This window comes from Sebastes umbrosus, chromosome 5 (assembly GCF_015220745.1).
Source record: "Sebastes umbrosus isolate fSebUmb1 chromosome 5, fSebUmb1.pri, whole genome shotgun sequence".
In the NCBI taxonomy this organism is placed as follows: domain Eukaryota; kingdom Metazoa; phylum Chordata; class Actinopteri; order Perciformes; family Sebastidae; genus Sebastes; species Sebastes umbrosus.
Window position 1 is genome coordinate 19,803,722 of NC_051273.1, and position 27,224 is coordinate 19,830,945.

Sequence of the window (27,224 nt, forward strand, 5' to 3'; positions counted from 1 at the left end):
GGGCTAGATTTAATAAAGCCTGCAAACAGAGCCACGAGGAGGTGCAGAAGTCTAGTTTTCCCTCAGAACACTTGAATTACAATATGCTGAAAGGTTCCTTCTGGAAGTAGATTTCAGAGTCTGAGGTGTAGGACATCCCGCCTCAGGAACAGCACGTACCCTGATGCTATATGGCACCTCAACTCTAATGCATAGGCTCTTTGCAGGAGGAAATTGAGCTCCAGTCAACACACTTAGGAATGTTTTGCACTAGACACTTTAGGGGAAGTTGCAATAGCACAAGGCTCTTCACAGTATTTTAGCATTTTAGGATTTTATTGGTCTGAATGATTGTATAAATGTAGGTGGTTGTCTTCTATGTCTTTTATATGTGTGTGCTTTTGTCTTTTGTCTGTTTTTAATGAGCACTGCACTGAAACAAATTCCAATCAACTGTGGGTTGACATGGCAATACAAGTATTGATTAATTGATTGATTGATTATTATGGTATTTTCTGCCCGATGATGCCAAAAATATTCTGCCAACTGCAGGTTTAAGAATGATTCAGTGAACAAAACTCCTGTTGTGTCACACAAGCATAATGCAATTAAATGAGTACAATAAGAGGTTATTATGCAATTAAATAGTGGTGTTTATTTATTTATATGCTCTTATTAAATTTAATTTGGAGTTTTAGGTTTGCCATTCAATCCTGTCCCTATAGTCACACAAACGCATCATTTCTCTTTACATCCTGTGTTGGGGAACTTAACATTTCCGAGGTGTGTATGAACGCAGCATGACGCCGCCTGGCCGCGGTGGCTCATTACATGATGAACCGGAGTGGCAGCGGACAGCAGAGAGAGAGAGACGAGAGAGCAGAGAGGGGATCCCCGGGATTTATACCTCTGAAGACAGCCAAACAACCAACATCTGAATAATCACAGGGGGGGGAACACTCGGTCAAGCTCCTCCTAGACTTCGTAAGTTCATTTTATTATCACACATCAACTATTTTTTTTTTAATTAAATCAATTAAATTATGACGAACGACGAAGAGGAAGTTTCTCTTATCGGCGTTAGCATCGGCGGCTAACTTAAAGCTAACTAGCTTAGCATTAGCTTGATGTTAGCTAAAGGTAACAGTTAGTGTGGTCGCTCAGCTACACACACACACACATTTAAACTAACTTCACACCGGCAAAACTTGTATTTAAAAGCACAAATACAGTAAAATATAATGTAAGTTATAATATATATAAACCTTTCAATGAATGCTACTAAACAAAAGAGTTAAAAGTGTAATTTTCTGTGTTTAATTATGATTTATTTGTGATTAAGTGAGAGTCTGTCTGGGCAGGTTGAGTGTCCAGGGAGTTAGCTAGTTAGCATGCTAACTTAGCTTAGCTTTAGCCTTTTAACACACTGAGATGGGGTCCATTTCATTGTCTGTCGTGTGTCGGTATTTGGAGACATCCAAGCTATATGTGTGAATATCTAGATTTACATTTTAAAGGAGTATATGTGTTGAGTGACTTTCCCTATAATCAATATAATATAACCACATAAATAGGCTGTTAGCTCGGGGTTAGGTAGCCACTGGGGTTTCTGTAGCCGGACAGATGGACAGGTTGTTGTTGGCAAGCCAAGTTAACGTTAGCATGAGATAGCTTGTTGTTGTTGTTGACGGGGTTAGTTGAGAAAAAGCATTATTTTGAAGCAAAGTTGGGTTTCACTAAAGTTTATATATATAATAATAAAGCAGTATTATCACTGGTTTAGTGCTAAACCGGCTGCTGTGGATGGGTTTGATTATTATGGGCTTTCATGGAGCCATTGATCTCAGAAGTTTGTCAGATTAGCTCAACCGTGAAAAGCCTTTTTATGGAGGCGTGTAATGGTGGACGGTGGTGCCTCCGTCAGGGTGTCTGTCTGTCTGTCTGTCCACGACGTGGTAGTAGCAGCTATCACCCACACAACAGATTATATACACAACCAAAACGCCTACTTTGTGTTTGCACCAGAATACTAATATTTCTGATATCAAATTCACCACTTTATGTATATAATGAGGTGGCTCAAATCTAAGGGCATGCTTTATAACTACCATTTCCCCTTTGAAGTCAAGCATTAATGAAAGCATTACTGTGATATGAATCATTTGATGTATCTATCTATCTATCTATTTGATGCTAATTGTGAGATTATATCTGAATCATTTGATCTATATCTATCTATCTATCTATATATCTATATATCTATTTGATGCTAATTGTGAGATTATATCTGAATCATTTGATCTATATCTATCTATCTATCTATCTATATATCTATATATCTATTTGATGCTAATTGTGAGATTATATCTGAAACATTTGATCTATATCTATCTATCTATCTATATATCTATATATCTATTTGATGCTAATTGTGAGATTATATCTGAAACATTTGATCTATATCTATCTATCTATATATCTATATATCTATTTGATGCTAATTGTGAGATTATATCTGAATCATTTGATCTATATCTATCTATCTATCTATCTATATATCTATATATCTATTTGATGCTAATTGTGAGATTATATCTGAAACATTTGATCTATATCTATCTATCTATATATCTATATATCTATTTGATGCTAATTGTGAGATTATCTCTGAATCATTTGATCTATATCTATCTATCTATATATCTATATATCTATTTGATGCTAATTGTGAGATTATATCTGAATCATTTTATCTATCTATCTATCTATCTATCTATTTGATGCTAATTGTGAGATTATATCTGAATCATTTGATCTATCTATCTATCTATTTGATGCTAATTGTGAGATTATATCTGAATTATTAAATTCTCTGTTGTGGCTCTGCGTGTGATGTTTTTTTCAGGCATCTACAGCAAGATAGCTATGGGTGATGTTGTTTTTGAGTGGTCACATCAAGTCAGATTTATTTTCACCTGTCTTTTGAGGTGTGCTTAAAATGAGCAGCCGTGTGTATATCCCTACCTCTGCCGAACAAGTGCCCTCCTTTTAAGAGCAAGCAGACAGTTGGCACCCTTGGCTAGTGATGGGGGACACATGTCGCTTTGCATTTTATGTTGGGCCTTGGATTAGCCTGAGGAGGGGTGCCTCTTATGAAAAACCCTCCTGAGAGTGATGTGACCAGACAGGCATGACTCGAGATCCACTCTTATTCTGCTGCATCAGGACTGAAACGTTTTGATAATACATCTGTATGTTCCACCTCCCACTAGGTTTTTTTTTTTGCTTGTGTCACAGGCTGAAAGGTACCTTGCCCATTGTTGCCGTTGTTAAGTTTATTATGGTTATATTATACAGTATATTATGGTATTATTCGCAGATCATTCCTTCTGGAATTTAATCTTGCTACAAGTGTCTTTTCAGTTACAACATGTGCAGTTCAATCCTCATATTGTGCAATGGGCGTAAATGCAAAGAGTTAGGGCTGTCAGTTGATTAAAATATTTAATTGCGGTTAGTCGCATGATTGTCCGTAATTAATCACAATTAATCACATATTTTTTATCTGTTTTAAAATTTACTTTAAATGCAGATTTGTCAAGTGTTTAATACTCTTATCAACATGGGAGTGGGCAAATATGCTTGCATTATGCAAATGTATTTTTATATTATTGGAAATCAATTAACAACACAAAACAATGACAAATATTGTTCAGAAACCCTCACAGGTACTCCATTTAGCTTAAAAAAATATGCTCAAATCATAACATGGCAAACTCAAGCCCAACAGGCAACATCAGTGTGTCAGTGTGCTGACTTGACTATGGCTTGCCCCAAACTGCATGTGATTATCATAAAGTGGGCATCTCTGTAAAGGGGAGACTTGTGGCTACTCATAGAACCCATTTTCATTCACATATCTTGAGGTCAGAGGTCAAGGGACTACTTTGAAAATGGCCATACCTTGCCAAAATTTAGCCAAAATTTAGAGTGTTATTTAGCCTCCTTTGCAACAGCTAGTATGACACGTTGGTACTAATGGATTCTTTAGGTTTTATAGTTTTATATGATGTTCGTATCATCACTCTAGCTTTAAAACTTAGCCAGCTACAACCTCCCGCTACAACAGTGAATCATGCTTTTTACCAGGAGATGTAACATTCCCCCCACATTCTTCTTTGTTTCTGACCTATTCTAATGATTAACCACAATATTCAGACCTAATACTGGTGATAACTCTCTTCAGGTTAGTATGGTATCGCTCTTATTGTTTCCATCCATCCAAGTCTGGCTGTGGTGTTATCATAATAGCATCTGTGTAGCTCACTGTAGGACACGGTTTTAACGCAGCAGTTGTTAGGGTCTGGTCGAGCGTGAGCCCAGCCATTGTGAAAATGTTAACAGGAAATGCTGGGGAAACCATGAAATCGACTAGCTAGACGGTGTCGATGTGGATGAGAGGCGAGGGACCTTTGTTGTACTATAGTTTTTAAGATTGGGATTGTAACCCGTGGTGATATTTTCAGGGAAATACTGACTGTAGGATTCAGACAGTCATAATCATGTCTTGTGAATCAAATAACTTTGCTTTCATTTCCAGACAGTTGTGATACATACTGCTTGCTACACTGAGCAAAGTTCTTTATGCCATTTTGAATTACTGACTTTTCCTAAAGGTTTGAAAGTGATTGAATGCTTTGGTTCAGATCATGTAGTCAGGTCTTCCAGGAAGGACAGACATGCAAAGCACAAGCACACTATTCACACAAATGGGAGAAAGGACACATAGAGGGAGAGTGAGACAAGAGGAGAGGCAGAATCCCCCAGGAGGATGAAGATCCAGATCCAAAACATCTGGAATGAGGCGACGACAGTGAGGGGGAGAGTGAGAGGTCCCAGGACGGCCGATTGTCCAGCACAGAGAAGCCTGAGTGAAAAGAGAGGACATGGGGCAGAAGATAGGGAGAGAGAGAGAGGCATACAGCTTGGACGCTTGTGCTTGTGGGACAACAAGCAAACAGAGGGTTAGAGAGATGCAGTGGCTTTCAGGAAGTTTACAGTATTCTCGCTGGCAGGACAAATGTGAACTTTAAATATTCTGATACTATTTTTTCCTTCCCGATACTGATTCCGATAACTGAACTTGCGGTATCTGTAGATACCGAGTACCGATCCAATACCAGCATGATAAAAAGTATATATAGTTGTTGTTGTTGTTGTTGTTGTTGTTATTATTATTTAACAGCTGTTTACTACTGACCATGTATGGATAGTGGACAGTAGTTGCCAGTGGCAGCCTTGATACATCTAGGGCGACAACACAGTGAAGGCTACTGTTTTGGAGCGGCGAAAAAGAATTGATTTCTGGTTAAACAAGTTGATTTTTTTCTGGGTTAATAAATTATTGATTGGTGCATAGAGTTGCGTACTCGCTGATACTCGATCCTGAATTTTGGTCATTATCGGACGCAACTCTAATGTGAACTATACATGCTAAGCTTAGTAGAATACTTGAAACTGAGACCAACCCGCCTGGGATAGCAGGTTCAAAGTGTGATGTAATCAAACAATAAGAAACTAACTGAAAGCTAAGGCAGAAAAATTAGTTTTAAGTTTGGATTTAAAGACCTCAACAGAGTTAGGCTTGCTGATGTTTTGAGATCCTGCAGCCTGCTGACTTGTTTTTGATGCTGGGGACAGACGTTAGTCCTGTATTCTGAGAGCAGAGAGCACAGGATGGTATAAAAAGGAGATCAGACAGGTATGAAACGGCGTGCCCTTTTACAATTTTGTAACTCCTCAGAAGTGCCTTAAAGTCTTATGTGTTTCAACTTAGCAGATCTATATAGTATTTTTAAGATCTGAATGCTTTCTTGTGCTTTGAGAACTGCCTGTTCTGTCGGTTTCCCTGTTGTATCAGATGCCAAGAGGACAGGAGTACTTGTTTTGGCCTCAGGGTCCCACCCAAAGGCCTTGGGCAATTCATGGAGCTGGAGAAGAGCAATCTTCCAATGTTTGACAGACTGAACCGTTTCTTGTTTATCCTGTTGGACTTCATATTGACTCAAACATGTGTATTTATAGTGTGACCAACCTGTCTTACACAGTTAGAGGTACATGAAGGGATTGATGAGTTGGGAATTGACTTAAATGAAGCTAACCTCCTTAATTTCAGTTGCATTATAAACACACTTTGAGTTTAGACTAGTTCATAGCCTCCACCACACTTAATACTTCCCACCTCGACTGTAACTTCACTTACTCTGCTATTTGTGTGGCCAATGCCCAATGAAATACTGGTTCAGACTGGACTGGACTTCTGGTATTCCTTCGATAAATAGCCACCTGTTGACCAGGTGGGCCATATGGCTTACAATGAACTGGCCCTTGAATAAATAGTAAGAAGTGGTATTTTATTGTCAAGAGATTGCCCTGCATACCTGTAGAGGCACTGTTTTCATGAGGAGGTATAGAAATTCAGTGAAAATGTTTCCTTTTTGTTTAACGCTTTTTAAAATAAGGTGGGTTGATAAAAATAAAGGGGAGATAGAGAATGTGTAAGACACCCTTTAGTAATTTCTCAGTTGTCATTTCACAATTGCTATTAAAGTAGAAAAGGCTTCAGACAAAAACAAAACTCAGCAGATACAAATAACACCAGTCCAGCTGCCACGTGTTTTCTGGCAGGTATTGTGGACTCTCTCCCCCCAGCACAAGTAGCCGGTTAAAATGTATTACCCTCCCCACCTGACATATTTAAAACAACACTTAAATGCATGAAAGCTATGTAGTATTGAAGGTAGAGGTAGAACGATTAATCGGCGCCGGTAGGATCGTTTTTGGCGGAACTGGGCTCTGATAAAGGCCGATGGCTGCACATCACATTAACCAGTCATGCAGGGACGTACATCAGCGTTTTGCATGGAGGCTCCGAACACAAAGTCAAGGTAGAGGGGGAGAAAAAAAGTTATATCTTGAATATATAACACAACACTATCAGCTCTTTGTCCACAATACAAGAAAGACAGGCAGACAGGAATGAAAATAAATCATGCACTGTTACTTTAACATACCAATTTGGTGTTCTCTCTTCCAAATAATCCAGCCACATATCCATTCATGAAATGAAATCGCACACTTAAGGATCCTCCTTACCCTGGGAATATGCACGAACATTAATGGTTTGCAAGAGGGGCATTAACAATGTAACGGGACGCACAACAGAAGTAATCCTGGCCAGTTATACTGTAAGCCACAGAACAGTGCATCGCCCATTTCAAATACATAGAACATTTTCCAATGATGTAATCCACCAAATCCCACTTCAGGATATTCTCTTACAAATGATTAAATTCGGAGTGACAAAAAACAGATTTATGAAAAATGGCGTATGCAAAGCAGCTGACTAGGCTGCTGCAGAAGTAAAGAAGATATCGGCCAGTTAATTCGCTATATAACTTTGTTATTACATCAGCCTTTAAAAATCCACTATCGGTCGACCTCTTAATGAAAGAAAGTCCACTTCTGCTTTGTATTCCCTTCAGTGTGTAGCTGTATGGCAACATTTCCTAGAAAAACACCATATTCATTCAACACATAGAGTAATATGCATTCACAGGGGCTTTCCAAAGTTTTGTTTTAGCTAAACAGCCGCCTGCCTGCCTCTGTCTCTGTCTGACCGGCCACTTCTCCAACTATGTTTCTTTTAAGTTTTGGTTCCACTAGTGTTTTTATGTGACAACCCACATGACCAGTATCGCCTGAAATAACATCTGATCTGATATAAACAAGACTTATCGCACATTTACAGGTTATGGAATACACATTTCTAAAGTTGTTGTTTTTTTTCCAGTCTGCCTGTAACAATTGCTTCCACTGTGTGGCCGGTGCTGACATGGCAACTCTCCACTCTCAGTGCAGCAAACAAGCAGACCGGTGACTTGGATACATGCAGCAGCAAGGCATGTGTCCAAGAGGGGACAAACTGACTCCCTGCCACATGGCTGTTTTGTGTGCACTGTCATGCCTGGCTTAAATGCCATCAAAACAAGGGTTAACTAGGCTGACTTTGGACGTTTTACCCCACTGGTCACTTAGCAAAGTAATCAGTTTCTTGAGTAGCTAATGAACAGTAGTAGACACAGAACATGTTTGTAAAATCACAGCTATTGATGAAGAATCAGGTGAAATTTATAGTGTCACGCGAGTTGATCAATGGTAAAAATAGTCCTGAAATGGTCGTCCTTGTGCCAGGGTGCTGTGAGGTGTTCCACACACTGCATTGATTGTCTTCTGCTACGTCACTCTACACAGGAAAAAAAATGACCTGATTATCATTCCTGAAGCTCGCTGTCATTCCCACTGCTCCGAATCTGTTGGATGAGTCCATTATCAGGCTAATATCATGCAGCCCTTCGGAGGAAAATGACTTGGGTTACAAATCGTACATTTAACATCACCATAATGACTCCAGAATTGAATTTTGGTCATCATATTTTAGACCAGCAGGACTCTCCCTAGAATTCCTGGGTATGATGACACGTATCATTGTTTTATGCTTATATGAAATACCTTGGACATTCAATTAATGTTACTCATACTCAGATAAAATGAGTTCAAGTTTGGGGCTTTAAGTGATACTTGAGACCTGAAAGGTCACTGTAAAAAGTCTTCTTTGATGGAGAACAGGAGCTTTGCTTGAATTCAGTCAGTTACAATGGATTCGAGGGGGGGTAAATATTAACCGATTCGTATCGGATATCGATACAATAGCCTTAGATACGGCTACATCGATACAAAACTATCAGAGTCCGACTCAAATGTTGAGGGGAATCAGTCAAAATCGATATGCCCGTTATAAACAGGTACAGTCAGAAATGGCTCCACTTGAGCCACTTTTTACGTTTGATGTGTGTGTATGACAAGAATGTGGTAAGAGCGGAAAGAGAGAGAGCGAGGTGTCGGTGTGTGTGTGTAGACGTTCTGCTATTGTTAGCTCCACAGGTTTTTACGTAGAAATGTAACATTTTAGAAGCGCGTATCTCCTTCCAACCTCTCCAGGTAATCACTATTACATGTGCCCCAGGCACGGCGTTTCACCATGACCACCTTGAAATAAAAAAAAAAAACAGCCTGAAAATGAAGAAAATCTGAAATGATTGCATTAGAGTCGATGGAGCAGAGCCGTGTAGTTGTCGGACCCTGGCCGAAGCTGGCCGAGAGTCTGCGTACTGAAAAAGGGTCCAGGTTAAATACCCAGTCATGACAACACTGTTGCGTGTTGTAACAAGTGCAACAGACAACACCTAACAGACAACACTTAACAGCCACACCCAATGTTGATGTTGTGTTGAGTCATTAAAAAGGCTTAACTTGTGCCAAAGATACTATTTAAATCCTTGCTGGATAACATTATTGTTTCTTTAATGAATGTGGGTATCTTCCAAAAGGTGTAGGCCACAGGTCATACTTTTTAACAAGTGAAACCCTAATACTTACATTTTCATGCTCGTTGTGGTGCTGAAAAGGAATGCATGCTTATTTGTAAAATGACTACTAGTCTGTGGGCATTGGTTATCATGAAAATGAATACTTGTCTACTAGCTGAATACACAGACTTCACTCTGTCTTTGTGTGTTTTGTGTATCTAGACTTTAAATAGATTTTGTAACCATTTTCAGCATGTAAATGCTGGCTAAGCTGGTGAAAGCTTTGCTTAAACATACTGCTTGTTGTACTCATTGGCCTGTAGATGCATAACCTCAGGAGGTAAAACCCCATGATCATAATCCATTATCACAGATAATCAACATTGCAAAAAAAAGTGTAGGACATTTTACTCACTTCTTTTGTACTAAACAAGTTGCACTTGAAGTCTTGTGAAAAAGATGCTTGCCATGGAAGCTGCATTTTAGTTGTAGTCTTTTCCTTTATCTTTTCTATTTGCCTATAAAAGCCTAGCAGGTTACAGCACATCATCCAACTTAACTAGGCATTCATTGGATCTGGTACAATTCCTCATTCTTCTTGGAAAACGCTTAACGAGTAATTAACAAAGCTGCATGGCAAGTTTTTCTGCATGCATTTTCTGCATGCACTTTCTGCAGGTTGTTGTGGTGAGGATTTCGTTGTTTGCCCTAAGATATTTTGTTGACAGTATTACATCGTTCAAATCACTTAAAGCCAGGGCATGCAATTTATTTTTGGCGTCTATGGGCAAAAATCCATAACAAACTTTCAACATATTGTTTTGTGTCAAGTGTTCTGAGAGAAAACTAGTCTTCTGCACCTCCTCTTGACTCTGTTTTCAGGCTTTAGAAAATCTAGCCAGTGACGGGACACGTTGGCCAATCATACTTCATTTTTAAGAGAGAGGGCGTTCCTATTGGCTGTTCTACAAATGCAGATGTGTGTGCTCGACCCTTCAGGCAGTGAAAGTGAAGACTGATTCAACAGCGGAATATCCTGCTGGAAAAGTTGCTATTCCAGCATTGGTAACAACTGCCTACACTGCCGAGCAACCCAAAAAAGGAAGACAGACTTAACTAAAAGAGAGTCTAGCAATATTGGTGACTGCGAAGCGTTTCAGAGATGAGAGAAAATGTTGCTGATAGTTTAGCCTTCTGTTTACGGATACGGCTCGGGGAAAGCATCATTTTCTCTCCATCTCTCTAACAGTTTAGCCTAAACTATTAGCACTATTTTCTCTCTTTCTCTGAAACGCTTCAACGATATTGTAACTCGCTAGAGCTTCAAATCCCAGTACACAGTCTCGAGGGGCTTTACAGGCCCACAAGTTTGCAAAGAAAACAGGAGGGTAATTCTCATAGTATTGGCGCTATATAATGGCATCGGGGATCACAATCAAGACAACAGCTGTCACAGTGTGTCAGTGTGCTGACTTGACTATGACTTGCCCAAAACTGCATGTGATTATCATAAAGTGGGCATGTCTGTAAAGGGGAGACTCGTGGGTACCCTTAGAACCCATTTTCATTCACATGTCTTGAGGTCAGAGGTCAAGGGACCCCTTTGAAAGTGGCCATTCTCTCGCCGAAATTTAGCGCACATTTGGAGCGTTATTTAACGTCCTTCGTAACAAGGTAGTTACAACCGCAACCTTTAATTTGCAACTAGTTAATGCGTAATTACTACTTGTCTCTGAAATCTGTATTTGTAGATGAATTTCTTTCATGTCTGATATCATTTGGATGTCTGCTCTGCACAAAATGTTTTCTTCTGTGCAGTCTAACCTAGATTAACCCCTACTGAAGAGGATCTCCTAAAAGTCATGATCGCCAACTTAGCTCAAAAATATGTGTCAACTGACCTACTTTACCCAGTTGTGTGCACTGATGATGTGCTCAGCTCCTAGTTGTCTTGTCTGGTACACTGTATTACTTTTGCACCCTTTAAGCTCTCTTTTTTTTCTCTCTCATTTTACTCTGGTCACTTCCTGCTACCATCCATTTCTGAGAAAATGTAATCTGATAGCAGTCTGCTTGTGTCCTGGCCCTCCAGTCTGTATGTGGGTATGGGCTTCTGGTTTTTACAGGATTATGGAGTAACCATTTGGAAGCAATTTGGCTGAAATTGGAGATTATCCCTGTCTAGGGTTTTTGAAAACATTTAGCTCTTCCTTTTTATTATAGCCAGTAAACATTTGTGGTTGAAAATGTATCCAGTGATTTGAGGCTAGGTTAACTTGAGATGTTAAGGTGCTTTACAGCTTCATAATCTAGACATTCCTTATGTCATTTCATGGTCATTAAATTATGATCTGTTGGTGTGAATCAATTACTAAAAATACTACAGAAGGCTTTTATGCATTGCACATGTATGTCTGTGCGTGCTTGCCAAATGCCGAAGAGATGTGTGCTTTTCATTTTGTGATAGCTCCCTATGCTATAAGAGTACGTTAACAAGTTCATCAAACATAGCCGTTTATGTTTTAATGTGTCTATATATATGGTCATGCATTCTTGTGTGCTCACGTACAAAAGCCTGGTTTGCACTTCCTGGACTTACTGCTGTTGTCGTTGTCACGTTGCTGAGGGAGAATCCAGGTGGAGACATGCGCACACACACATACACTCTGTGTGTGTGTGTGTGTGTGGCTCGGGCTCTCGCTCGCTCACACACACACACACACATGATCACACACACACAGAGGCAGCCTGGCAGATTCAGGGTTAAAGGCTTCCATTTTGTTAGGTAACACCCTAATGGTCTGATCTGTCAGTGGCGTTAAAATGGCAGGGGCTTAACCCTTGGCGTTCGGGACACAACCAGTAGGGGCACACACACACAGAACACACTCTGGGCTGGCCGAGCCTACAACAGAACAACTGAGGAGGAGGAGGAGGAGGAGGGGAGTGTGTGAGGAAGGGAGGGGTAGAGGGAAGGACGAAGGAGCGAGCAAGTGAGAGAGAAGACAAGGAAGAGTATTTTTCACTTGGGTACAGTTAGATTATGGCTCAGCTAACCACATGCGCTCTGCACCCTTCTCCCTCCCCCAACCATGGCACCACCTCAGCTGGGTCCCTGCCCCCACTCCTAGCTTGGTGAGCACAGATTAGCATAGGTAGATATTTTTTTTCAATTTGGAAGACATCCCAAAGGAAAAGAGCTTTACCCTTTGATAGCTTGAAATGATTTTATAATTGAAAAACATAGGTAGGATAAGACATTGATGAAGCAGCAAATTGATTTTTTAAAGATAATTTTTAGGGCTTTTTGGCCTTTATTTGATAGGACAGTGGACGGACTGGAAAGGGAGAGAGAGAGAGAGCGACATGCAGCAAAGGGCCGCAGGTCGGATTCAAATCTGGGCTGCTGCGGTAAGGGCTCAGCCTTGATATATGGGTGCCCACTCTACCAAGTGAGCTAGCGGGACGCCCAGAAATCAATTTTTGTAATGCCAGAATTGATATAAATGCCTCATTTGAGCCTATGCGGAGGTACAAGGAAGTTACCGGTTTTATTGTTGTAGTCTGAGTAACGTGATGTCATATGTGTTCCGTATCCGTCAACCAAAACAAAACGCAGCGAGTCGAAACGAAAAAGCAGAAAACGGCGGAGGGTCCGTGTGGGTACAACCTGCACTCTCACATGTTAAATCCAAAGTTGTAAACACTACACATACAGTAAAGTATGGAAACACTTTGGGTTTCACACATTGCCAAGAAAAGCAGAGCTAGACATCATGGCTAAAGCTGCATGCGAACTCTGTCATGGACAGAAAACGTTATCGTATTGTGGTAACGTGTAATCAAGCCGGTCATCACTTATATCTACGTGGTCAAATCGGCCCTACTAAAGAATCACCCTGAATTTAAGATAATCATCGCCTTGTCATATCTGCTCGTAAGAAAATTGGCAGTTTGAGCGATCAATTCAATATTACAAGGGCCAGAGTCCCTAAGCCACACAAGAAAAAGAGTTGTCGCTCTGCTGTCTTTTATTGGGCCATAATAATCCATACTTGTATTGCATTTATTGGACAGTATAATTGTTGTTTCCCTTCTCATTGAACCCTAAGGACACAGTTGAAAAGCCTCAGTATTTTTAAAATGGCTGTTAATGTGTTGGCTGGCTGGGTCCGGTCCCAGTGGGGAGATCATTACAGTGCTGGAGATGAGAGGCTAGCACGCTACCTGAGGGGATGAGCTTTTGCCATTGATCTGCTCTCTGTGAACTACTGGACACAATACGAGAGCGACTGCGAATAAAACCTGTAATGTCAGTCTAGGTCACGAGATTTCCATTTTCTTTCAGGCAAGTGCATCTTATCCTGCTGCACTATACACCTTATTTTATAGACAAGAAGACTAATGTTAGCATATACGGCCTTCACAGAGAAATGTAAATTTATTAAATGTATTGATTTGAGCAGGCCTGCTTTGAAGCTGTTGCTGTGTAGGAAACAGCTTTAAACCTTTTTATTTAGATTATTTTGAATGGGCAGTAGAAGCTCCCCCATCCTTTGTTTTGATCTAAGATCTGCTCTGCCCTTAGGCCTTATTATACCGAGAGGGAAACGAGAGGGACATGCATCTCCTCCTCCTCCTCCATAGTCTCCTGAGAGGAACAGACACAGATCACTAATCACTGGCTGCCTTCTCCTACTCTCTATCTCATCCTCTCGCCATTTTCGTTGCTGTTGTAGGTAATGCATTCGCATGTCAAAGGGATGCATCTTCGTGAGGTTTCATCGTTACATGGGCATACAGCAAACTCTATAATTTTATATATATTATATTCTATAAAACTCTTTAAATTCTTCTGTCTGTCTGTCTCCATCTCCCCCATTTCAGTGCCCGGGACAGGGCTGCTTCCGCACTACTGTACACATATGCACCTCTACACACAACAAACAGCAATATCCATTTGAGAATAACGAATAATAATTAATGTTGAATATGAATAATGTTGTGGGCTTATTCCTTATTACATGGGCTATTTTGGGATTTATATATTATTATTACATACTTATGTTAAAAAAATACCCAAAGCATTTGAATACTGATTTGGAGGTTGATTACCATGGCAATGGTCGAAGCTTCGAAGCATTCGGGTTAACCATACTCTCATGTCACTTCTGGTTGCAAAAGACCAAGATGGCAAGGGCCAAATTTGCCAAACTCGAGGCCTCAAAACGGTAGTCCACAAACCAATGGGTGACGTGACAGTGACTATGTCCACTTCTTATATACAGTCTGTGCTTTGAACTCAAGGTGCTTGAATTTCCTCCCAAAAACAGGAATAGAGCATGCAGTGACGCACCTGCAAAACCTACAAAATCATCAGGAAAATCATCCTGTGTTCTAGTTTTGGGAGCAGATCATTTATGAACCTGATTTCAGATCAGTCCACATTTAAAATTCCTGTAATCTGAGCCCTGAACCTCATGCATAGGCTACATGTGTAGTGTAAATCAAAGAGCTGTAATGTGACTAGGCTGGCAGGCTTGGTGGTATGAAATGGACACTGGAGTGGAGTTCTGATCCACTATTGTGGACAGTAATAGGCGGGACTGCTACTCTGGGTTGGTGAGCCCCAGGCAGCCAGGTTTGGGGTACCAGTTCCCACCAGGCATCCCCCGATGGACTTGCTGATGGACAAGTCAGGCTTGTTTGTGAGATTGTAGTGTCAGTTTCATTTGGTTTTACACGCTGGATGGATGGAGCTGTGGGAGCATTGATACTGGCAGGAATCCTACTAGCACTGATTAAGGATCTTTTCTTAGTTGATTTCCAAATCCCTGATGTCCAATTTCAAACAAAATTGGTTTATGTAAGCTTAAGCAAAGGATGTTGTATAAAAATTAGGGCTTTCCTCGACCAAAGAATTTCTTAGCCGACAAACACTCGATTGTGTCGACTAACCGATTGGGGCTGCATCTAACTATTATTTCCATTGTCGATTTAATCTGCCGATTATGTTCTCGATTAATCCATTAGTTGTTTGGTCTATAAAATGTTGAAAACTGTCGATCAGTGTTTCCCAAAGCCCAAGATGACGTCCTACTACAACTGAGATGTTTTGTTTAAATGCAGTCTGTTTTTCAAACCCAGGGATCTAGCAATCTGACATAACTTTTAAACTGGACTGGCTTGACTTGGACAGAGAAAGAGTAGCTTTGTCTCCATCATAATGAGTTTTAAGTTTGACTCCTGGACCTGTGTTATACCCGTTTGTCCCTACGTCGTCTCCTGTCATCACAAATACTCTGAACAGTGTCTCAGTGCAACACTATCTCAACTTCTGGCAGCTGATGCCATGTTTTTTCTGCCCTCCAATCCTCTCAGGTGTCACTGTGAACGGCATAGATAAAGTCTTGTGTTTGATGGCTAGGCTTTCTCTAGATGAATCTCCTATGGTTTCTTTGTCTTCTTTGATAGCTCTTAGTGCGAGTCTCCTATAAGCTGGCAGTTGTGAATGAACAGGCCTTCAGGGCTCATATAGAAATCAAGGCGCTGAATAGAAAAATGGTCTCCAGTGACTGAGTGGTGGTCCTTCACTGAAGGCCTAGTGAGATGGATTGTGATGCAACAATGAGAATTAGTACACCCATCCCTCAGTCAGTCTCAAGTACGTACATAACATTCAATAATCACAACATATGCATGGACAACATTTCATTTGGTTTTCTTGTTGCTTAGCAGCAGTGCATCCAGCACATGAATCATTGGATTCATGATGCTCTCTATCTCTTCTGGGACAAAGGTAGCCACGTGTCTCTAGACCTGAAACTAGCAACCACAGTCATCTTAGTAACATGCAGATCTGATCGTCCTGCAACGTCCCACAGGGTTACAGTCATTCTGTACCTGGCACGGTTCACCACCACACCGTTGCTGCCACTATTTCTACAGTCTTGCTGAGTAAAGTGTGGTTTTATGAAGCAGTGTCTGGGGTATATGGGTATGCACACATACCCACCCACTGTCATCTCTGGCAGATAGATAGCCTTTGTGTCCAGGGATGGTACAGCAGGGCACATCTGTCCTTGTTGTGTACCAGAGCAGGGTGCATTTTAGGCTCCATGCACTCGTATGCAAACACAGACCTGAATGTTTTAGCAACTTGGGGTCCTGGTCCCCTTAGGGGGGTGCCAATGATCACACGGGGATGCACCAGGATTTGTCTGCTAATTAAATAACTATAACTAAAATCCTGAAAAACACACTTACTGGATAATTTGTACAAAAGTCTGTACCTAAAACTATTTAAAAAGAAACCCGGTATTTCTGCACAGTTGCAGATGAAGATCAGACTAATATTATTTGTATTAGATTGTAGTGGTGGATGCGTAGGATTGTTTCCGACTTGTGTGATCTAAACATTTACAATAACACCAGAGTGTTGTAAAGTCCAAAAGTCAAAATTTATTGGAAGAAAGATAGATGTAATCATTTCCAAAATTCACATGTTTTTAATCTAGAAAAATATTCATATTTGTTGGTGTTTCGCTGATGAGTTATATTCATTAAAGAAAGTTGATTTAAATCTATTGGAAGGAATGGAATATAATATTAATAAGTACGTTTTAAGAGTCGTTGGATTTTCGTTACCTTAGAATGAGTCGTTTATATCTACATAGGGAGTGTGTTCTCTCCACGGAGTCTGCCATGTTGCACCGCCATGTTTTTAAGTAACCCAGAACGGCCAAAACAAACTCTGTGAACTTTTCCTGCTTGGCCAGGAGTCAATAGCATTATTGGCTCCTGTCGCCACTTCTCTTGCTTCACCACTCAACTTCCCACGTATACACACTCTAACAATAACTGGCTCTAGAGAGGGCCATTTGCGTTTTCACGTCGGCCACCGTAGCTCTCCTACACGCTTGGCACACAGGAGAAGTTGTAATCTGCAACCTCACCGCTAGATACTGCCAGATCATACACACTGTTCCTTTAATAAAGAATTAGTCATTTAATACACTGAAACACCTTATTCAAATTGAGGGTGTTATTCGAGGATTTGTAAATTTTGGGTGATGGTAGGTTTGAAACCGCTGTCTTAGCTCAACATCTTGCAAAGTGTCACGGATGCCTGTGTCTTATCTACAGTAAAAAAAAAAATTTGTCTGAATTCACAGATGTAGTAAAGTGTTGGAACAAACTGCAGCGTTACTGCAGACAGTGGAATTGCTGAAAGGCAGTTTCCCACCTTACTTTGCAGTTCTCTCAGTGCTCTGCTTTATAGATGACAGGCTCATAGTGGGAGTTTTTGTGTACATTGGATTCTCATGGTGAATTATGACCTTCACTTTGCTTTGAAGCCTTAAAAGATGGCAGAGAAAACATTTAAAAATGTTTTTCAATAGTGTCAAATATCATGAAAGGTGGGTTTTAGATGGCAAGATGTTTATGCCTGTCAGCAGCTGTTGACTCCTGACTTCCACAGAAGTTAGTCACGTCTATGATGCGTCCGCCGCCTGTTGTTTGGTAGACACGTTTAGGAATGTCCGAGGATGACGTCATTTTCTCCTCCTCCTTCCCTCCCTGTGTGGGACGCGCCTGTGGCCTCCCCGTCTCTCTCCCTCCCTTCTGCCACTCGGTCTCTCCAGGGGTTAAACCTGCGCCGTCTCTCAATCGCAGACCAGTCTGAACCGGTTTTCAGGGAAGAGCTTTATGTCTCTCATGGAATCTTGGGATAAGGTCATGTGGATCTGTGATGATGTCACTTTGGACCAGGAAGACTGTGAGTCAGCTCTTGAATCAAATACACAACATGGTGTATGTGTATATGTGCACTTGGTTTCAGCCCAAATCATCAATTAGGCCAAAAATCTTATCCTATCGGATTTTTGCACGATTATGACCAAAATAATAATCACAATAATTTTGATCTACGATTATTTATCACGATTATTCATAGATTTTAGGGACAACATTTTTTTATTGCACTTTCACATTTAAATAAACAGAGCGCTGCTTTCACTTCCATGTTGCGCTACATTCCTGCTAATTTACAAATCTTTGCATTTAAATAAGACTTAAAATAAGTTTCTTCTTCACATGAATTCAGTGCATTTTCATGACATATATACAGTATATTACTCTTCTACTCTCAACTGCAGCTGCAACATTCAGGAAAGTTTTTCAAGGGCTGCTGCTGTAGGGTCCGCACGTATGGAGGACGGAACCTGCCAAATAAATGAATAAATAAATAAATTACTTAATAAATAAATAAATATGTCATTAAATATAGCAAAAATAATATTAAGAATAAATGTAGCCATTAATTAATTGATAAAATGTGACAGAAATTGATATTTCTGTTTTGAATTTGCTTATTTATTTATTTATCTATCTTTGTGTTAATTCTTTTATGTATTTACTTTTCTGTTTAATTTTCCCTTTTACTTATAAATGTATTTATTTTTTATTAATTTTTAAATGTATTTATTTTTGCATTTTTTAAAATTTGTTTATTTATATTATGTCACATCTTATCAAATAATTAATGGCTACATTTATTTTTAATATTATTTTTGCTATATTTAATGAATTATTTATTTATTTATTTATTTATTTATCGAGTTATTTATTTATTTATTTATTTTGGCAGGTTCCGTCCTCCATACACAGCAACATAACAGCTCCCCAAAAGTTAAGCCAAAACATCTCTATTGCCCCCCTGATGGCTGGCTGTTAGTTTAGGAAGCACTTGATTTGATATGCAGTGTAGTTTTCAATGAGCGGAGTTCACATTTTAAACGTCAATGTCTCAGTCGGTCATGTTCATTTAACTGTGGGAAGCCAAAATCATGATCAAGATTAATATTCTGTTAATTGTGTAGCCCTATAATCCTTGTGCGAAATGTTTATAAGCATCACATTTTTTTATAACGATTATTATAAAAGGTTATTCAAGAGAGTGTTCCATAATGAGCGCCTGGCCTACATTGGTTTGCTTTGTGTGAATGTTGTACAGTGTTGGTGCTATTTGTTTTGCTGTGTAATAGGTTTTTCCCAGAAATCTAAGTGGGTCTCTCTCTCCTCTGCTGCTACTGTACTGAGTGAGATTTGGGTCAGCATCTGGGGCAGTGGCAGTGGCAGAGGCTTGTTCATGTACATGACTCAAAAACAATAAGTTTTTAAGGATTATTTCCCACAAAAAGCTGGGGTTACATGCAGTACATGGACTCACTAGCCAGGTTTGTTATGTAATGTCCAGTGGATATTTTCGGACGCCTTTTAAGTTTTTTACTGGTGGCACTGCTTCTACTTCATATTACATATAATTACACCAGTGCAGGTTTGGTTGCACAATTGTATTCCTTTGGTATAATATCATGGCAATGTGTGGAATAAAACTGATTAAAAGTAGTTACACAATATAAATGATACAATAGGTGGGATTGATTGAGAGAGTTTTGTTTTAAGTGTCTTCCAGTTAAACCTATTAAATGGCATCTTCACCTGTGTGATATTGTGGATTTCTTTTAGCTTCCTCAGTCACCCTGTAGCTTCCGACACAAAGGCAGCCTCTCAGGTCAGCTATCACTGTAGAGCTTACACCTGGCAATGCTGTCTTCCACTTACAGTGTCACAATTTTAAATTCAATTGAGGCTCTTATAACTTTCTGTACTCTCTGCAGTGGATGCTCCACATTGTTTTCCTGCAGACACAGTTGGTCCTAATCTTACCTCAGCCAGTGTAACTCGACCAACCGTTCACTTCACAAGATTGTACAGGACTACTTCTTTCCCACTGGACCTGTACTTGTCAGATTTCTGGGTCCTCGATAGTACGCTTTATGTTAAAACTGTATTTCATTTACTGCCCTCCCGAATTTTGCAATAGCTCAACGTTCATGTATTACAATTTGGTTGTTATGGTAACGCACTTCATTGGCAAAAGGTGAGAGACAGCTGCTAAAGGGAATATGTTTCATGAGCAAAGTTCAGAGAGCGGCTTGCCACTAAGGTCAGCTCACCTTAAGCGAGTGTGGTGGAAATGAGGAGCCGTTGTTGTGCGTATTTTCTGTTTCTCTCTCTCTCTCCCTCTACACAACCTAGTACTGAGTTATTCCTTAAAGGAGTTCGCTACCTGTATAACACATTTTAGTTTAAAAAGCATCTTAAAAATACATAACTCCCCGATGACTAGGCCTGGTGTCGAGTCAACTTTGGCCCGGTGGGCTGCCGGGCTTGCAATACATTGATGGAGACCCTGATGATACTGTATTATCCGACAGTAACAGTACATCTTCATCTATATACAGTATCTATCTACCATCCAAACCTGTACCCTGCTGTCTAATTTTAATCCACAACTGTGTCCATCTTCTCTCTCTCTCTCCAGGGTGAGAGCAGCCATGTCAGAGGAGGCAGTGCGTCAAACGCGCAGCCAAAAGCGGGCTCTGGAGAAGGACCATGCTCCCGAGGAGCCCCTGGAGGACATGGACAGTAAACGGGTTAAGCTGGAGAAAGGTGATGCAGCTGAAGCTCCGCTGGCCATGGTGGGATCTGGAGAAGAGGGCGTCAAGCTGAACAGCGAACAGGCTGCGAAGGTAGCGGACAGCATCCTAAAATCTGGGGAAGTGAAGGCCACTATCAAGGTGGAAGTGCAGACCGGAGACCAGCCCGTTGACATGAGCACATCCAAAGGGTGAGACTTGGAAAATGATTATAGGGTTTGATTGAGTCACAGGCTGTTTTTGTGTATTGAACTCAGTGTTCTTGCCTCGGGGCTGAGAGCTTGTTGGTGGTCATAAAGGCACAGACACACCAAGTTGGCATCAAAGAACAAGCGGCAACGAAGGCTGACCGTTGTGTCACCTCACGTCGCCTGTGTCTCGGCCAAAAAGTTGTACTTGAACACACTGCAAACTCTCCCTGCAGCAGGTCGCAGTAGTCTGTATTCACCATTCAAAAAGGGAAACAGGAAGACCGAGGACGGTGCATATACAAGCCGTTATGATACGTATATGACACAAAGCGCCGTCTGCTGACCATTTTCACACCACTCTCACTCACCACTTAGTTTCATTCCAGATGGCCATGTCGTTGTGAAAATATCTGTGTACTTGAATGATCAGATGAGATGAAAATGAAAAATGAGAAGAGCCTTCTGTGTTTTTCCTCTTGACTTTACTCGTTTGCTCGCTTTCCTCACTTCCGTTCTCTTCTCGTGGACTGATTTGTTTAAATTGAACAGCCAATCACAGTGATTCCTCTCACCGATGGGCTCCAACGTCGATTCAACATGCTGAATCAGCCGAAAAAACTGACACGGGTAAACTAGAGCCGACGGTGCGGGACACACCGCAAAAACTAGGCCGTCGGACAGTTTGGGGCCGTCGGCTTGGTGCATCAGGGCCTTAAGGAACATAATTGTTATTCAGTTTACATGATACTGTCAAAGTCATTAATGTGAACAGCACTGAAAGGAATGCTGTAAACACTTTACCTTAAACAGTTGCATCTATTCCTGTACGCTGGGCCTCAGTACTGCATAGTCAGCCAACTCTATCCACAATAAACCCTTTGTAAGTGTTTCCAGCTGGACAAAATGCACCATAATCTCCTTACCAACTAGTTTATATCTGCGAGGGTATAAGATGCAAAGAATAGTGTATTTCTGTGTGGTTATGCTTAGCTGATGTTGGATCATCATATGGGTTAAAGGGAGAGGGGATGTGAATGGCGAGCAGGACTTCACACAAGCTGACAACTGAGGCCAAATATGCGTCTGTATTTTTTGCGCTCAAGTTTGTTTGAAAACTTCTTAAGGATTATTTATGTACTGTGGGCCTTGGATTTCATGCTCGCATGCACAGTGCGTGGTTGTGTATGCGTAGAGATGTGTCTATTGGAGTTTCTCTCTTAACTTTGCACCAGCAAGTGGTCTGACAGGAGCCGTACAGGAAGTCGCTGTGTGGTCGTTCGGCAGCCTGCCCCCATTTTGAAAAGTTTGAGGCTCCTGAGGCCTGGGCTCCATTTTCTCCCACAGCAGCACCTGAACTCTGCCTCACACTTCACACAAAATGAAGGCTACGTGTCACAAACTGGTTCCAACTGGCCGTTGCCATGGTTTCCACATTGGAAGGAGCAGTTGGAGGAAGGAGGGGCCGGGGGGGGAAAGGGGGGAGGGGGGTGGTGGGCGTGTCACATGACCACGCAGAGAAATGCCTGATGTCATGTGACGTGTTTAGTAGAGCGATAGATGCACACGATGATGTGATGGCAGTTAAAGTGGAGCAGAGAGGTGATTCAGCTCAAAGTGTTTGCGGGCGTCACCTTTGACCCCTGTTTAACCCTCAGCATGTGTTAGCATGCTTACTCACTGCAAGGTGATTACCATATTGTTGCAGAAGGCTCAGTCTGTGTAGGCCAACTTTGTAAAGCTATAAAGGAAAATGTAATGCAAGCCAACTTGTATACATGCTGGGAAATAATACAGTAACTGAACTGAGCATGTCTCTGAATGGGTTTGCATATAAAAAGAGAAGAAGCATAACTCCCTTCTAAAGTAGTTTACATGCTTCATCTACATTTTAACCATATGTCAATATTTGAATACATCTTTTCCAGGCCTGTTGCCTATTCATAGCCCAGCTATTTCATTTATGTTAAGAGGCTTACGTAGCTTAAAATGGCACTCAGTGGTGCATTTTGAGCGGAGAATGCTATCTAATGACTGATTCAGCAATCCTATAGTGGGGTCAGTGGGAAGCCATGATTGGGGAGGCCGAGGCATGCAGAAATACTGGCCCTTACATAACCAAGCTGCTGTGTGTTGTGATGCTTGTGTAAGCTGTTCTATATAGAGTAGTAGATCACAAGCTAGTCCGTGTCTTTTTTTTTTTTTTTTCAGAGAGGCCAAGTCAGTCGAGGCGCCGGGTCGCCATTAGGTTTTTGTGAAAGATGATTAAGCTCTTCATTCCTCTGTGATGCTACACATCGTTTATCATATTGTATGTGAGGAATGTAAACAGGGCTGGGGAGGAAAACTGCCTGTTCAGGCTTCAGCCGTGCTGAATAGCATGATTCTGAAAGTGCCATGGTGTTGGATTAGGGATGCACCGATCCAACTTATCAGTCCCGATACTGATAGCGATACCTGGGCTTTGGGTATTGACCGATACCGAGTGCCGATCCAATACCAGTGTTTAATTAATAAGCTGTATGCCTCACTGTGTGGAAGTGACTAGTATCATTTTGTTATATGTAAGGCAACAGCTGGTTTGACTTAAACATTGCTTTCTTATCTTTGTAAAACAAAATGTAACAAATAAATACATAGATATACTTAGGGCTACAACTAATGATTATTTCATTGTTTATTAATCTATTGATTATTTTTTTCGGTTAACCAATTAGTTGTTTGGTCTATAACATGTCAGAAAATGTTGAAAAATGTTTCCCAAAGTCCAAGATGACATCCTCAAATGTCTTGTTTTGTCCTCAACTCAAAGATATTCAGTTTACTGTCACAGAGGAGTAAAGAAACCAGAAAATATTCACATTTAAGAAACTGGAATCAGAAAATTTGGAAAAAAAAATGTCTTAAAAAAAATTACTCAAACGATTAATCGATTATCAAAATAGTTGGCAATTAATTTAATAGTTGACAACCGATCAATTGGTCGTCGCAGCTCTAGATATACATTTATTGAATTGTTATTTATTATTGAAATAATAAATTGCACACCAGCAACTTGGTAAAAAATCTTTAAAATTAACAAGATTTACAATTCAAGTGTAAACCTTTTTAATGCAGCAACAAATTGGTCAGAACTTAAACAGGAATTAAAATTCCAGTATATAATGTATATAGTATATAAACATAGAACTGAATTGAATAGATTGGTCACCGATACCCAATCCGGCCATTTGAGTCAGTATCGGCCCGAGATACCATCAAGTATCGGTATCGGCGCATCCCTATGTTGGACATCTTTCTGAATTTGAATGCAACATATCAAGGACGTACTTCCCAGGAAGTAGCAGTAGGGTATTAACAAGGTTTGATTGTGTTCTCAGCAGCTGGGAAAAGTTATGTTTGTTGCTTAGTCTGCTGAAATTCTCACCTCATAATGAGAGTATAAACAACATGGTTCTTGTCATATAGTTGACCTCGTTGAACTGAGCATGCCGTCTCTGCTGCTGTTAGACAGCTGTTGAGAGGATAGCGGGGAAACGTGTCTGAAGACAGACGCGTGCAAAGGGAAAAAAAAGTGTGAAGAAGTGAGTCAGTGAGTTGGAGTATAAAAGATGAACAAGTAAGTAAGGATGGGGGAGGGGTGTGTGAAGTAGTGACTGAGTGAGTGACTGAGTGAGAGAGAGTGTACACAATAGGTTGGCTCCTGGCCATGTATTCCCCTCCCCCTCACTGTCACCCTCTCCAGTGTCTCCAGCGGACCTCCGCTCTGCTCAGCTTGTGACTCTAGTGTCGGCAGCTGGGAGGGAGGGCAGAGCTGAGGCCCAGGCTGTGCTGATCCGGCTAGGCCATAGGCCTCACCGCCGAGGTAGGGAAGGGGTGAGGCCCTGTCTGGGTGGTAAACTGGGCCTAAGCTTGAAGCCCTGAAGCCTCTCACTCGACAGCGTCTGAACAATTATATAACTTCACTGCATGTTTGCATGCATAACTTCACATTATGACCCAAACCCCTACCTCAGTCATATATCACACTCCCCTACCTTACCTCATCCTCCACCAGTTCTCCTTAATACTCCATTTTCTTATGCACCAACCCGCAGGACCTGACAGGATCCCCACTGTGATGGAGGCAGATTTATTCTTCCGCCATGGTCCACGCGCTGTAAAATTACAACCACCCTTTACTTCTAATCTCCACCCCTCTCCAGATTGATGCATATGTAGCTCGCCACTAGTCGCCTTTGTTCTCCTCAGTCCTCCGGTAAAGCCACTTAACATTTATCAAAGGCTTTAAACCTTTTCCTCCTATAAAAAAACAAAAATGCCGTTAATTTGCCCCTTTGTTTTCATGTTGTTTGTGACTGACTTTGCTGTGTCTGCTGGGAGGAAGAGAGCAGGATGTCTGCTCGTCGATGTTACCTTTCGCTGGAGATAATGGGTTGTTGCGATCTTCCCCTGCCGCCATTACTCCATTATTGATCTCTTGGTTCTTGTCTTCTTGTGTGTCCCAGTACACATTTGCACTACAACAGGGATGATGAAATCCTAATTATATACTGCCATCTACTGGATGTAAGACAAAACTACAAGTTAGTTGCAGTTGATGGGAACTGCAGTGTTGTGACTGAAATATAAAACAGTGTTGAATCTTGGCTGAATGATGAAACACATCCTCAATATAGTTGTTTTTTCTTTTCTTGTTTCTCTCCTCAGTGACATTAAGAATGAGCGGCAGCCACCGTCGCCAGATGATGTGATTGTGTTGTCAGACAACGAGCCATCCAGTCCTCTCATGAACGGCCACTGCTTCACGAAGACTGACACAGATAAACTTATGGTAGGAAAACAACATTTTAAGACCAACCATTATGGATTAGTTACTACTGACATAGCTTCAGATTGTACCTGTATGTCTGCTAAGTCTCCTTTTTTATCTGATATTGTGTCTGTAGAAGAGTTCTCCTGAGGAGAGGGAGCGCATCATCAAACAGCTGAAGGAGGAACTGAGACTCCAAGAGGCAAAGCTGGTGCTGCTTAAGAAATTACGACAGAGCCAGATTCAGAAGGAGAGCACTGTGCAGAAGGTAAAACCCCAGAAGACGGAGAGTGTTGATTGTTAGCAGTTACATGTTCATAAAACCTGAAAAAGTCAGGACTTTCTTGTTGTTCTCCAATTGACATCATTATGTTCCTTCAAGTACATAATACTTCATGGACTAATACTGTACACTGTTCTTTTGCTAGTCGACTGGCTCAGTAGCGACTCCTCCTCCTCTGGTGAGAGGTAGCATCACATCAAGCAAAGGACCCCTCCAGGTAGTTACTACATTTTGTTAGATCCTCCTGCCACAACTTGTATTGCAGAGCCTGGATATATATATGATGTAATTCTACATTGTTCCTCATACAAAGTGGAATATTGAGCAACACAAGTGCAGGGCAGCAGAGTTGTTCTTTCAGAGGCGTTGCAATGCTTTTTGCAGCATGTTAAAAAGCTTATATGTTATTTACTGTATGTCTGTGTTGTTGTGTTTACAGGTGACAGGTCGAAGCTCAGGCACGGTGATCCCTCCTCCTTTGGTGCGGGGTGGGCAACACATGCCGTCCAAACACAACTCTCAGATTGTCATGCCACCTCTGGTGAGAGGGGCCCAGGTTAGAGTGAGGAGCTATTAAAATGTTAACATCAGAAAATAATGGTCATCACACTGGCCCACATTTAAACTGTACTCATCTAAAGAAGAAGCTATTTGTTAACTTGTGCCTTTTCTTCTCCTTGCTCGTTCTCTTCATGCATCCATGATGGCTGCTTCCGTGTGTGCTGCCAGCAGCCTATTGCAGTGACTCCCCAGCAGATAGCCAGTCTACGCCAGCAGCAGCATCAGCACAGCGGCTCAGGCCCCCCTCCACTCTTGCTGGCTCCCAGGGCTTCTGTGCCCAATGTCCATGTCCAGGGCCAGAGGATCATTCAGCAGGGACTCATCCGGGTGGCTAATGTGGCCAACAGTAATATCATGGTCAACATCCCTCAGGTGAGGATACGATATACTCCTCTGGAGAAAGATTTTCATAGGAAGCAGTGGAAAATGTTCCTGTTCATCGCTACTCTTCACTAAGCTCCATAGCTC

General features: G+C 41.1%; 1 protein-coding gene across 6 annotated transcripts in view; it reads left to right on the forward strand.

The window, feature by feature from the left end:
- Positions 1-781: 781 nt before the first annotated feature.
- Positions 782-27,224, forward strand: part of gatad2ab (GATA zinc finger domain containing 2Ab) — a 31,703-nt gene continuing 5,260 nt past the window's right edge. The window contains exons 1-7 of one of the 6 annotated variants that reach the window (XM_037769770.1): positions 782-963; positions 20,797-21,102; positions 25,810-25,933; positions 26,049-26,180; positions 26,341-26,412; positions 26,635-26,757; positions 26,925-27,128. In XM_037769770.1, the coding sequence (XP_037625698.1) occupies positions 20,810-21,102; positions 25,810-25,933; positions 26,049-26,180; positions 26,341-26,412; positions 26,635-26,757; positions 26,925-27,128 (948 nt within the window). In that variant the 5' untranslated portion in view covers positions 782-963; positions 20,797-20,809. The remainder of the gene's footprint in view (positions 964-20,796; positions 21,103-25,809; positions 25,934-26,048; positions 26,181-26,340; positions 26,413-26,634; positions 26,758-26,924; positions 27,129-27,224) is intronic. The other 5 variants (XM_037769774.1, XM_037769771.1, XM_037769772.1 and 2 more) reach the window with 5 other exon arrangements.